The sequence below is a fragment of the Rhinoraja longicauda genome, chromosome 23, assembly GCF_053455715.1.
Source record: "Rhinoraja longicauda isolate Sanriku21f chromosome 23, sRhiLon1.1, whole genome shotgun sequence".
NCBI classification, from domain to species: Eukaryota; Metazoa; Chordata; class Chondrichthyes; order Rajiformes; family Arhynchobatidae; genus Rhinoraja; species Rhinoraja longicauda.
Window position 1 is genome coordinate 23,980,800 of NC_135975.1, and position 14,414 is coordinate 23,995,213.

At 42.2% G+C, this 14,414-nt stretch overlaps 1 protein-coding gene across 1 annotated transcript in view; it reads right to left on the reverse strand.

Moving 5' to 3' along the window:
• The window catches only part of LOC144604788 (uncharacterized), a 54,643-nt gene that overhangs the window by 18,155 nt on the left and 22,074 nt on the right, over positions 1-14,414 (reverse strand). Inside the window, exons 23-29 of the mRNA XM_078419446.1 lie at positions 13,778-14,014; positions 11,886-12,042; positions 11,508-11,633; positions 9,611-9,749; positions 9,007-9,038; positions 1,924-5,667; positions 1,589-1,821 (exon numbers count right to left, since the gene is read on the reverse strand). Of these exons, the coding sequence (XP_078275572.1) occupies positions 1,589-1,821; positions 1,924-5,667; positions 9,007-9,038; positions 9,611-9,749; positions 11,508-11,633; positions 11,886-12,042; positions 13,778-14,014 (4,668 nt within the window). The remainder of the gene's footprint in view (positions 1-1,588; positions 1,822-1,923; positions 5,668-9,006; positions 9,039-9,610; positions 9,750-11,507; positions 11,634-11,885; positions 12,043-13,777; positions 14,015-14,414) is intronic.

Consider the following 14,414-nt stretch of genomic DNA (forward strand, 5'->3'; position numbering starts at 1 on the left):
GGGGCCCAACATTGCTCACAATACTCCAAATATGGTTTGACCAGAGCCTTATAAAGCCTCAACATTGCATCCCTGCCTTTATATTCTCGTCCTCTCAAAATGAATGCTAACATTGCATTTGCCTTGCTTATTACCAATTCGACCTGCAAGTATCCTGCACCAGCACTCCCCAGTCGCTTTGCACCTCTGATTTCTGAATCCTCTCCCCATTTAAAAAATAGTCCATGGCTTTGTTCTTACTACCAAAGTGCATGACTGCACACTTTTTCTACGCTATATTCCATCTGCCAATTTTTTGCCCATTTTCCCTACCTGTCCAAGTGCTTATGCAGGTTCCCTGCTTCCACTACACTACCTTCCCCTCTACCTATCTTCGTATCTTCCACAAACCTGCCAGAAAGCCATCAATTCCATCAGCCAAATCATCAATATTTAACGTGAAAAGTAACTAACCCAACACTGATCCCTGCGGAACACCACTAGTCACCGGCAGCCAACAGAAAAAGAACCCTTTATTGCCACTCCTGGCCTTCGGCCATTCAGCCAGCCTTCTATCCATGCTAGTACCTTCCCTCTAATACCAAGGGCTACCACCCTGTTTAGCAGCCTCCCGTGCAACACCTTATCAAAGGCCTTCTGAAAATCCAAGTAAACACCATCCACTGATTCTCTTTTGCCTATCCTGATGTATTCTGTTTGGGTAGCTAACAACCCAATGGTATGCACATTGAATTCTCCAATTTCAAGTAATTCTCCCTCCCCCTCCTCTCTTTCCTCTGCTCACCCAAACCATGATGCACAGGGATTTTTCCCACCACCTCTCACCAGCTCAGTCACCCCACTGCGTTCTCCTCCTTGGTTCACTCATCTCTCATCCTGTCACCTTTTTCCCTTTTATATCCCTTCTTTTCCCTCCCCCCTATCCCTGTCCACCCATACCCCTCTCTCTGGCTTCGCATTTCACTCCTACTCTCCTCACCTAATCTGACATTTTTATCTCGTTTTCACCTCCAGCCTTTTGATGTCACATTCCTCACATCCACCAATCAAACCCCCATCACTTATATCCACCTATTACCTGCTGGCCTTTGCTCCAATCTTCAAGCTTTCTCTCTCCTACTGCATCAAAGATGTCCATTTCTTCCACAGATGCTGCCTGACTTGCTGAGTTCTTCCAGCACTTCGTGCTACACTCAAGATTCTAGCCTCTAAAATATTGGACATTTTCTTTAAAGACTGACGTCGCTTGTTTCATCTCTACATTCCACAACCATCTGCAAGTCCCAATAATAGCACCCCTCACGAAAATGATGCACTTGCAACACCTTCATGTTGTTTGTGTACCACCCCATTTGGTAGCTCAGCCTAAACATCATGCCTGAATCTCGCATAATCTCCCTGTTAACTATTTCCAACGCTTAATACTTTGTCTATTAAAAAGTCTCCTGAAAATCTATCTCATTGACCAAGCCTCTGATCTTCAACTTTTTCCTGGTTCATCACTAGCCTATTTGCAATGAGCATGAACCAATTTTATTTAACCAGTTGAGCAAAACATTGATTTGTTGTTTGGTTGTAGTTCACTTACATGCTTATCCACACTGGTAGAGATGGTTACAGTACTTCCATTATAAAGGATGATTAACCCCTTTGCACAAGACAGGGCAATGCCAGGAAAACAATAGTAATTATCAATTAGTACAGTAAAATTGTATTTTGGAACCCGTTCTTCTACAAGAGTATAAGTACAGTTCTCAAAGAAATCGTACTGTGTACCACCAAATGTGAGATAGTGAGGATCTCCCCAAATTAGGCATTGACCTGGAAGCAAAACAAAATAATTTTTATTGACAAGACGAGTTAATGATTAAAAAAAATATTTTAATTCAAAAGTAATTAATCCAAAAGGTAAAAGTTACTCACAAAAACAATTCCACTTCCCACAGCCTTCTGCATTGTAAATGCGTGAAGATTTCTGACATTTAGGTTTTGGATCTGGTGTACATGTCGGGGGGATGATGGTTGTGGATGGGAGGGAGTTGGTGGTTGTGGTCGGGAGGGAGGTGGTGGTTGTGGATGGATGGGAGGTGGTCGGGTGTGAGGTGGTCGGGAGGGAGGTGGTCGGATGGGAGGTGGTCGGGAGGTAGGTGGTCGGATGGGAGATGGTCGGTTGGGAGATGGTCGGATGGGAGGTGGTCGGATGGGAGATGGTCGGTTGGGAGATGGTCGGATGGGAGGTGGTCGGATGGGAGATGGTCGGTTGGGAGGTGGTTGAATGGGAGATAGTCGGATGGGAGGTGGTCGGATGGGAGATGGTCGGTTGGGAGGTGGTCGGATGGGAGATGGTCGGTTGGGAGGTGGTCGGATGGGAGATGGTCGGGAGGGAGGTGGTCGGATGGGAGGTGGTCGGGAGGGAGGTGGTCGGATGGGAGGTGGTCGGATGGGAGGTGGTCGGGAGGGAGGTGGTCGGATGGGAGGTGGTCGGATGGGAGGTGGTCGGGAGGGAGGTGGTCGGATGGGAGGTGGTCGGGAGGGAGGTGGTTGGATGGGAGGTGGTCAGTGTGGTTGGGTGGGAGGTGGTGGATGAAGTGTGCAAGGTGTTGGATGTAGGGTGGGATGTGGTCGGTATGGTTGGGAGGGACGTAGTTGGGAGGGAGGTGGTTTCTGTGGTCAGGTGTGAGATGATGGATGTAGTCTGGAGGGATGTGGTGGATGTAGGGAGAGTTGTTGTTGTAGGGAGAGTTGTTGTAGGGAGAGTTGTTGTTGTAGGGAGAGTTGTTGTAGGGAAAGTTGTTGTAGAGAGAGTTGTTGTTGGAGAGAGAGTTGTTGTAGGGAGAGTGATTGTTGTTGGGAGAGTTGTCGTAGAGAGAGTTGTTGTTGTCGGGAGAGTTGTTGTAGGGAGAGTTGTTGTTGTTGGGAGAGTTGTAGGGAGAGTTGTAGGGAGAGTTGTTGTTTTAGGGAGAGTTGATGTTGTAGAGAGAGTTGTTGTAGGGAGAGTTGTTGTTGTAGAGAGAGTTGTTGTAGGGAGAGTTGTTGTTGTAGGGAGAGTTGTTGTAGGGAGAGTTGTTGTAGAGAGAGTTGTTGTTGTTGGGAGAGTTGTTGTTGTTGGGAGAGTTATAGGGAGAGTTGTTGTTGTAGGGAGAGTTGTTGTTGTAGGGAGAGTTGTTGTAGGGAGAGTTGTTGTAGGGTGGGTTGTTGTGGGGTGAGTTATTGTTGAAGGGAGAGTTGTTGTAGGGAGAGTTGTTGTTGTTGTAGGGAGAGTTGTTGTAGAGAGAGTTGTTGTAGAGAGAGTTGTTGTTGTAGGGAGAGTTGTTGTAGGGAGAGTGATTGTTGTTGGGAGAGTTGTTGTAGAGAGAGTTGTTGTAGAGAGAGTTGTTGTTGTAGGGAGAGTTGTTGTAGGGAGAGTTGTTGTTGGGAGAGTTGTAGGGAGAGTTGTAGGGAGAGTTGTTGTTTTAGGGAGAGTTGTTGTTGTAGAGAGAGTTGTTGTAGGGAGAGTTGTTGTTGTAGAGAGAGTTGTTGTAGGGAGAGTTATTGTTGTAGGGAGAGTTGTTGGAGGGAGAGTTGTTGTAGAGAGAGTTGTTGTTGTAGGGAGAGTTGTTGTAGAGAGAGTTGTTGTTGTAGGGAGAGTTGTTGTAGAGAGAGTTGTTGTTGTTGGGAGAGTTGTTGTAGAGAGAGTTGTTGTTGTTGGGAGAGTTGTTGTAGAGAGAGTTGTTGTTGTTGGGAGAGTTGTTGTAGAGAGAGTTGTTGTTGGGAGAGTTGTTGTTGTTGGGAGAGTTGTAGGGAGAGTTGTTGTTGTAGGGAGAGTTGTTGTTGTAGGGAGAGTTGTTGTAGGGAGAGTTATTGTTGTAGGGAGAGTTGTTGTAGAGAGAGTTGTTGTTGTTGGGAGAGTTGTAGGGAGAGTTGTTGTTGTAGGGAGAGTTGTTGTTGTAGGGAGAGTTGTTGTTGTAGGGAGAGTTGTTGTAGGGAGAGTTGTTGTTGTAGGGAGAGTTGTTGTAGTAGGGAGAGTTGTTGTAGGGAGAGTTGTTGTTGTTGGGAGAGTTGTTGTAGAGAGAGTTGTTGTAGGGAGAGTTGTTGTTGTAGGGGGCGTTGTTGTAGGGAGAGTTGTTGTAGAGAGAGTTGTTGTTGTAGGGAGAGTTGCTGTAGAGAGAGTTGTTGTAGGGAGAGTTATTGTTGTAGGGAGAGTTGTTGTAGGGAGAGTTGTTGTTGTTGGGAGAGTTGTTGTAGGGAGAGTTATTGTTGTTGGGAGAGTTGTTGTAGGGAGAGTTGTTGTTGTAGGGGGAGTTGTTGCTGGGAGAGTTGTTGCAGGGAGAGTTGTTATAGGGTGGGTTGTTGTGGGGTGAGTTATTGTTGAAGGGAGAGTTGTTGTAGGGAGAGTTGTTGTAGAGAGAGTTGTTGTAGGGAGAGTTATTGTTGTAGGGAGAGCTGTTGTAGGGAGAGTTGTTGTTGTTGGGAGAGTTGTTGTTGTTGGGAGAGTTGTTGTTGTTGGGAGAGTTGTTGTTGTAGGGAGAGTTGTTGTAGGGAGAGTTGTTGTTGTAGGGAGAGTTGTTGTAGGGAGAGTTGTTGTAGAGAGTGTTGTTGGAAAGAGAGTTGTTGTAGGGAGAGTGATTGTTGTTGGGAGAGTTGTTGTTGTAGAGAGAGTTGTTGTTGTCGGGAGAGTTGTTGTAGGGAGAGTTGTTGTTGTAGGGAGAGTTGTTGTAGAGAGAGTTGTTGTAGGGAGAGTTGTTGTTGAAGGGGGTGTTGTTGTAGGGAGAGTTGTTGTAGAGAGAGTTGTTGTTTTAGGGAGAGTTGTTGTAGAGAGAGTTGTTGTAGGGAGAGTTATTGTTGTAGGGAGAGTTGTTGTAGGGAGAGTTGTTGTAGGGAGAGTTGTTGTAGGGAGAGTTGTTGTTGTAGGGAGAGTTGTTGTAGGGAGAGTTGTTGTAGAGAGAGTTGTTGTTGGAGAGAGAGTTGTTGTAGGGAGAGTGATTGTTGTTGGGAGAGTTGTTGTAGAGAGAGTTGTTGTTGTCGGGAGAGTTGCTGTAGGGAGAGTTGTTGTTGTTGGGAGAGTTGTAGGGAGAGTTGTAGGGAGAGTTGTTGTTTTAGGGAGAGTTGTTGTTGTAGAGAGAGTTGTTGTAGGGAGAGTTGTTGTTGTAGAGAGAGTTGTTGTAGGGAGAGTTGTTGTTGTAGGGAGAGTTGTTGTAGGGAGAGTTGTTGTTGTTGGGAGAGTTGTTGTTGGGAGAGTTGTTGTTGTTGGGAGAGTTGTAGGGAGAGTTGTTGTTGTAGGGAGAGTTGTTGTTGTTGGGAGAGTTGTTGTTGGGAGAGTTGTTGTTGTTGGGAGAGTTGTAGGGAGAGTTGTTGTTGTAGGGAGAGTTGTTGTTGTTGGGAGAGTTGTTGTAGGGAGAGTTGTTGTTGTAGGGGGAGTTGTTGTAGGGAGAGTTGTTGTTGGGAGAGTTGTTATAGAGTGAGTTGTTGTGGGGTGAGTTATTGTTGAAGGGAGAGTTGTTGTAGGGAGAGGTGTTATAGGGTGGGTTGTTGTGGGGTGAGTTATTATTGAAGGGAGACTTGTAGGGAGAGTTGTTGTTGTAGGGAGAGTTGTTGTTGAAGGGAGAGTTGTTGTTGTAGGGAGACTCATTGATGTTGACTCTTTGGTTGTTGTCGGGAGACTTGTTGGTGACTCGGTTGTAGTTTTTCCTAAACGGCAACAAGACAATATTTTGTAAATAAAATAAGACTTTCTCAGTTCAGTTTTATGGATATGATTGAACGCTACTAAAGATAGGATGACACAATGTGCAAATACTGTGGTGAAAGTATTTGATAGACTAACCATGAGGTCAAGAGTAGGCCACTTCCCATCAGAATATTAACTTATATAAAATAGAATTTGTACATGAGGTTATAGAGCTAGCTTGTGAGTGGGGGTGAATGTTGCTGTAAGGTGTTGTTATGTAATTATGTCCGACCATATTCCCCTTTTAAAAACTCTAGCATGCTGAGCATGTGCATTGGATTGCAAGTCGTTAACGTCAGACTATTTAATTAGCACCTGCTCTGAGAAAGCAACAATGAAATTCTTACTTGCTGCAGCTTTACGGACAATTTAAATGCAATAACACAACAAATAAATACACAATGACTTATCTGTTATTCCAGATAAACCAGACTCTGAGAGTGTAAACAAGGGCACGTGCAGCTATCGTAGTGCAAGGTCAGGGGTAGGCTGGTGCTGAGGTACAGTTGTGGTATTTATGCTGAGGTACACACGATGCCTCAGAAAAGCCACCAGCATCCACAAAGACTCTCCACACCCCTGCAACAGTCTGTTCGAACTTCTACCATCGGGCAGACGATATAAAGGCCTTCTACACCCGCACCTCCAGACTCAGGAACAGCTTCATCCCCAGGGCCATAGCTGCTATGAACCGGATGGTCACATCGCACAGTGAACCGGCACAGATCTACTTGCACTTTACTCTGTTTTAAAACTGTTCTAATTTGTTCCATTGGGTTGTTTAAATTAATACTGACTAGCTAATTAATTTATTGCATCGTATGGGAGGCGCATTCCCAATCTCGTTGTCCCCTGTACAATGACAATAAAGATATATTGTATTGTATTGTATTGTAGGGGCTGTGGAGAGTGGCTTGAGAACCTGATGGGTGATGGGAAGAACAGTAGGTAATGATTCTTGGGTTTCTGTGCCTTCTTTCTGATGGTATTATTATTTATAATATTGTTGGTTTATTATTGTCACTTGCACTGAGATACAGTGCAAAAAATGCTTTGTGTGCTATGCAGGTAGGTCATCCACACCTGATTACCATCACACCACATATGAGTGCAACTAGGGAATGTGCAACAAGAGAAGGGAAAGAGAGGGCAGAATATCATGTTGGAGCTACAGGGGAAGAGCGGATACAAACTAAAGTACAGACTGCAAGGGGAGATTGGAAGATCATGATTACATCTTTAGCATATGAGAAGTCCATTCAAAAATCTGATAACAGCAGGGAAGGAGCTGTTCTTGAATCTGGTGGTACGCGCTTCCACGCTTTGTATCTTCTGCCCAATGAGAAAGGGGAGGAAAATGACTATGGTGTGAGTATCCTTGATTGTGTTGGCTGCTTTTGATAGTGTGAAATGTAAATGGATCGATGGGATGGGGGTGGGGGTGGCAGAGGGAGAAGGATTTGTGTGATGAACTGGGCTGAGCTCACAACTCTGCAATTTCTTGTGGTCTTGGATAGAGCAGTTACTATGCCAATAGGATACTTTCTATGGTGCTTCTAAAAAATGGTGGCAGTTGTTGGAGATATACCAAACTTCTTAGGGTTTTAAGAGAGTAGAGGTGTTGGTGTGCTTCCTGGGCTGTAGAATCAATGTGGTTGGACCTGAATCAATTGTTGCTGATATTTATGCCAAGGAACTTGAAGTTCATGACAATCTCCACTTCAGCACCATTTTTACAGATTGGAACATGTGCCCAACCTGCTTCCTGAAGTTGATGACGACCTCCTACATGTTGCTGTCATTGAGGAGAGGTTGTTGTCTTGACACCATGTTAATAAGCAGTCTAGCTCCTCCCTGTACCCTGCCTCATCCTTGTTTGTGATCTGACCTACCATGGTAGTACCTTGCGCCGGTGACTTGTGCCAGCACAGATGGGAAGCTCCCAGTGACCGCTGTGCAACAGTGCTGCAGCAGAACAGTTCATGAGCAGCTTCTTCCCTACAAACTACAGACTAACCTTTTTTGTTGTTTATTATGGTGTATATGGAGTACTGTTTACATATCTGTTCTGCTGCCACAAGTAAAAAAAATATTGTACCATTTCAGGACATAGGATAATAAAATACTCTTGACTCTTGAGAATTAAAATTGTTAACTATTCCTACTTTTTGATGTCAAGGAACCCTATATAATTTCATTTATTTATTCTATCTTTCTAATACTCAAATTGTATACCCCTACCAGTCAGTCAAAGCTGTACTGAAACTAACAACAGGGCAATTTATTTGTTTAGTTTTGTTTTTAAGTACACAGCAATATCATTTATTCGACCTTATCTGTTTAACCAGAAAGTCAATTCCCCCTCTCCAGCAAAGGCTGGTGATGAAATTGATTCTTATTGCAAGGATTACTGGAGCCCATGGCTGCATGCTGATTGGGGACATTCCAACAGTAATAAGATCATTAACCTTGTGTTTATTTGTTGATGCCAAAGATTATTTTACCCCAGTTTGAGCGTTTGCTGCTGCTGCTATTTTCAGTAACAGCTTAATGCTGTTCTTTGGATAAACACAAGTAATTATGCATTGGTTAGGATGGGAAGGTGGACAATTAATTTTGCACTGTCTAGGAAAGTCCATTTTCTTCACATGAATTTGAAGTTCAATGTTATTAATTGGGATAGCTGTAATTGGATAGAGTATGAATTAAGCATTAAGGTGAAATTTGATAATCAGCAGTTTTAGAGCAATATCTGAACAGCTGTACATTTCAGAAAAAGTCTTCGTATCATAGTGCCCATTGATAGAACAGACCAAAGTCTTCAACCGGAGACTGTACTTTTACTTGACACCCCGGGGACAGAGAGGAAGAAAGAAATGACCAACTAGAGGACAGAGCTATTTCATCTGCCTCATAGGCATAATCTGCCTCATGGTCAATCTTTTCATTCAGAACAAAGTCCCTATCTGGAATCTGCTGATTTAAAAAACATTAGGACAAATATATGGACAGAAAGTTTTTAGACAGCTGTGGGCCAAATGGGGCTTGCTCAATGTGCCAACTCGGTTGGCATAGACAAGGTGTGTTGAAGGGCCCGAGGGGGGTTGAATGGGATGGAGTGGGGGGAGGGGAAGGGGGAGGGGAAGGTGGGAGGGGAGGAAAGGGAGGGGGATAGGGGGGAGGGGGGGAGAGGAGAGGGGGAAGAGTGAAGGGGGGGGGGGAGGAGAAGGTGCTGCACCAATGCAGGAGAGGTTTGGGCCCAACGGGTCCACTTGATCTAGTTTTTAAATAAAAATTACCTGTACAAATCATTTTTCCATCAATGCAGAAACTGGAACAGAAAGAAAGTTTGTGCCATGATTTCAGCTTGAACAAATGATCAGTAGAACAATTAATTAGAAATGAAATTATTTCCTTGAGTAGGAGCTTGCTTTGATTTCTTCCAATTGTGAAAATCTTTTGGAGAAAAATCTAAGAGCTCAGTTTTATTTGAGAAGGCAAGTGTGCTTTGAAACAAATACAAATAATAAAACATGTTCACTGTTATGTGGAGCTGTTTGGTGATTTTGCAGAACAGCACTCCTGGTGCAGAACAGGAATATATACCGCTGGTCCATAGGTAAGACTTCCATATGAGGATGCGACAATATTTAGAACTACTGTCATCTCTGTATGAAACCTCAATTTAATGCAGCTTGTGTAATCAAATTAGAATATATGGAGAAAATTATTTCCCTCATATAGAATACCTGACTTTTCACTTTAAGTTTGGCAAATTAAAGTATTAAACCATTATAAACATAATCTGCCTATTATATTTGTCTTCATTACAGTTATAATGTTGTATTATGGTTAACAAGAAGCATTAATTGATTCGCTCAAATACTCTAAATAATTACTTACCAATTTCCACAGTTACTACTTCCTTCACCAGCTTCCAATATTTTTCCACTATAAGAGCATGAACATTCGGACAACTTCACGCACTTCATTTTGTTTTCGTCCAGGTAAGGGAGAGTTTCGGGGCATTTTGAATAACAACCTATATTTAACAGAATGTGACAAGATCTATACCATCTACTAACCCTCCTGTTTAGTAATCCCAAATGCATCATATAAAAAGCAAAACCTGCAAATGCTAGAAACCTGAACCAAACCTGAGCAAAGGGTAAGAAATAATGTGTGAGCCATTTTCTATATCAAATTCTGCCTGACCTGCTGCACATTTTCAATTACATTTTATTCAATGATTGAATTATATTTATTAATTGAATGGAATATATTTTAATTATATTAAATACATTCAAAGAAACCCATTCTCTGTTTGTTATCATATTGTTGTTTGTGGGAACTTGACGTATGCAAAAATGTTGCTGTTTTCCACACTATGACAATGGCTCTTGCTTAGAAATAGTTGTTTGGCTGTGACGTATTTAAGCACATCGTGAAACTGTGAAAGATGCAAGTTGAATGTTCCTACTGAATGCATAAATGATATTCACAAATTTTAAATCTTCCTCAAATATTTTCCTAGTTTTCTGATAACCTTGCAATATTTGGAAAGCAATTTGCATCACACACTGAGTGGACTGCCTCAGTTATATGCCATTGACACCTATTAAATCTGGCCAAACCATTTTGAAAAGAGCATTAATGATTATGTCAAATTCTAATTTAAAACGGTAGGATCCATTGAAATTACTACGGTTTCACAAATTCCCAAGACCCTTATTTCTAACAAGCAAGTAATCAGATCTGTATATCCTGCTGTTTAACCATGTACACTGTTACTTTTGATTTGAGACTGCTGCCAGAGCTTCCAACATCCACAATTGTTTATTAAATGTTTGATATTTCTGGCTCCTTGTGATGGAATGATGGATCCTATTATGTAATATGGTCAATTGTACTAAATAAGATGGATTTGCTTTTGTGCACAGGGGCACAGAAACCTCATTTGGTCCCTTGAGCCTGTTCCATCGTTTAATGAGGTTGATTTGACCCAGCTTCAATTGTGCCTCCGTTTCTGAAATCTTTGATTCCTCTAAAGTTTAAGAAATAATCTTTCTCAGCTCAAAGAAATTTATGATTCAGCCCTCACAAATCATTTGTCGTGGAGAATTCAAAATCGATCGTGAGAGGAAATCCAAGTCAGTCATAATGGAAAAGAACTGATATAAAAATGTTTGTAAAGATTATTACTTTGTATTGCTAAAGGTTCCTTCTTGATCATGTATAAAATGGCAATGAGGAAACTTAGTATAAAGCCCCATTATTAAAGAATCTTTCAAAATTAAAGTTTGTGTGTTGTTTTACAAAAGAGCCAGATAAAATTTGCTTCAATTAATTATTATGAATGAATAATTCAGGACTTAAAGGCAGAGAAAAAGACGGAAAAGTGCAATAAAGTAGATAAAGGTTCTATATATTTGGGGCGGTGTAGAGTAGGTAGCTGGATAACCAGTGAGACGTGCGGATCGAGACACAAAAAGCTGGAGTAACTCAACGGGTTAGACAGCATCACTGAAGAAAATAAATAGGTGACGTTTCACTCCCAGAAGGCTTGCAAATGAAGTGACCTCTCCCTGATTTCATTAATGTCAGATCGCTTCGCACCACAGGTCTTGTCCCCAACCTGTTCACCGGGATTGGTGCTCCATAGGTTTAATTAGGAGCTTGGCTAGAATTACTTAAAAGAAACAAAATGTTCCGATCTTCAAGAAGCTTTAAATTATTTTAGGAAATATTTTCATATACAGAAAATGAACAACAAATCAGTTAAAACTTGTACATCAAGTACCTTCAAGGACTGCAGTATACTTCTTTCTAACCTCATGGTCGGAACATGTTTTTGCTGTTAATGATCCACATGGCTGATAGTGCCAGCTGCATTCACCAGGAGTGTTATAATACTCACAGTACACAGCTGCAATGCAAAGTACCGACAGTTAATATGTTAATTGATTCAGGTATTAATGCAATCTATGCGTAATTCGATCAAATCATGAAGCAAAATCATTCAGTCTTTCAAAACTGAGGCAGATAAACAAATAACAAGTACTATTGACTCAATTAAGATAATCTATTACGTTAAAACTCATCTGGTGTCCTCACTTGCCATGATGCTGTTACTTAAAACTGAAAAATATCCCTTTATTATTATAACGTTTTAACTTACGACATCGATCCGGTGTTCTCCAGTCAACACAAATTCCAGCTTTATTGCAAGCCTCTGCATATACAGCCACAGCAGTGCAGAATCCCAGGTATTTTCCTTCCAAATCACATGCACAGGCTTCCTCAACACAGGCTTCATGGTATGGAGTTGGGTCAACCTGAACAAGGAAGCAAAGGAATTGTAACATTTAAAAGAGCTACAAGATAAAATCCAAATAAATGCACTTTAATTAACATGGATGATGTTATTTGTGTGGTTCCAGTTTGATCTAATTGGTAGTACATTGAACACATAGTGCTGGAGTAACTCAGCAGGTTGGCCAGCATCTCATGAGGACATGGATAGACGATGGTTTGCTTTGGGACCCTTCTTCAGACTGATTGTAGTAATGCTGGATTGTAATCATAACAATCATTCTGAAGAAGAGTCCCAGCTCAAAACATTGCCTATCCATGTTCTCTAAAGATGCTGCCTGACCCACTGAGCTACTCCAACACTTTGTGTTCTACATAAGATTCTAGCATCTGCAGTTCCTTGTGTCTCTCGTTGGTAGGGCTCTAAACCAATTCCAGTGTCTTGAGTACATAGGTTAAGGTGAGAATCAGTGCAATACATTCAGTGCAATATTGTGGGATGGAATGGAAGTCGAGTGTTTGGACATGGGAGGGATATAGATGTACGCATGGGGGTAGTGTTATAATACTCTTCTCCTTGGATTGTCACCTTGCCATGGTGGAGAAGCTTGTGTGGTCCTGAGAGCGATGCTGTCTGGAGCTATGCTCCTGGTAGGGTCACCCATGGCGGTACTGTCGACGGGGAGGTCACTGACAAAGAGCAATCCAACCAAGGCCTCAACGGTAGAACAGGCGGAGGATGATGGCTGACTTTAGTGGAGCGTCACAATGGCTGGGAAGGCGGATGAAGGCTGCAGTGGGCAGGTGCTATAGGCCCGAAGGTAGACCCTCCCGCCCCCACGAGTCTCGGGCAGATGAGGCTCATCAGCCTGGGAAGGCAGTCCATCTAGGAGAGGGAAAGCTCTGATCTAAAACCCCCACTGCCTTGTGGCCATATCCAGTCATGGAAAAGGCTCCAGGAGTAAACCTCAAGAAATATCCGTAGTTGGAGTCCCTAAGGCAGTTCGTCGTTGTCTACAACCTCGTTCTGGCAGCTCCTGCGACGGCGCTGGTACCAAACTGTAACGGCTCTGCTGTTCCTTTGGATCGATCAGCGACCTGGAGAGGGGGGACGTGCTGCATGGGCAACAGCCTGTCCTTCATATGACTTCGCCCAGGCTTGCATCCGACCACATCGACGCTGCTCTAGCCGAGGTATGGAGCAAGCAGCCAACAACCATGATGCATCACCCATGGTCAGCCATGACCGAGGGGGGGCTTTAGGGGGTAGAGGGTAAATATGTATTTGTGGTGGAATGTTGCTACACTGCTGGAATACTTGTCCTCTGTTTTCATGTTAAATTCAAGCACTTCTTCCATTTTGGGAGGGAATGAATGAGCCCTTGTCTTTATTTATTTTTAAAAGATTCTCCTGGAGTCAGCTAATAATTGTCTTTTAACCACCATAACCAAATAAAACGGAAGATCTCATAGATACTTATTTCTTCAGGGTTAATCATAAAAAGCATAAATAGTGAAATTATTTCTCTATGTCGAAACATGGAACACACTACCAAAGCACTTATTGAAGATGTTATGATACTTTATGATGTTATGAGAATGTGATAAGATCTATAAAGGTGCATTTAATTTTTTTCTCCTTTCTTTATGGAATACCTCAATCTTAAAGGAGCTTTGTCTACATTTTTTAATCAATGTTTGAAATCTTTTTTGTTTGGACACCTTCTCAAATAATGCAGATTCTTTCAGTAGACGTACCTTGCTGTGGCATGACTGAAACATGTCGTGCAGAATTATGTCACACTTCCTCAATGCCCATGTTAAACAATACGGGTTTCTCTCACATGGCGATGTTTGATTGACCGCATCTGAGCAGGACATGGACTTCCAGCTGTTTCCAAAAACCACCACGTTAGACACCAGGGAATTCCCTTTTGTTGTCAGATCATCTGAGACATCATCGTTGAAGTTTCCACACAGACCACAAACCCGATTCTTTAATAAAAATATAACATTATTATTTTGCATGAGAAATGCATGTAATTTCCTTATTTCTCTCTTGAAGTACAGATTGGCCGCTGTAATCACTTATGGTTTGTAATTAGTTGTTAATTTAGCAAGAGTTATTGAGAAAGCTTGTTTTAACAATGGCTTTCCATGTATATTTTTGGAAGTTAATGATCAATAGTTATGTAATCACTCTAGCTCTGTTAAATGCCCTGAGTTAATAATCTTCTGACGATCTTGAAGATAAGAGCGTTTGGGTTTTAAAAACAGCATAATTGGAATCTTTTGCCTCTCTCACTGTACTGCAAAGAGAAACATGTATCTGTTGTTCATGATTCTCCATGACATTGTTTTTTTAATGTTGTGAAGTGTAATCCTGGATGGAAAC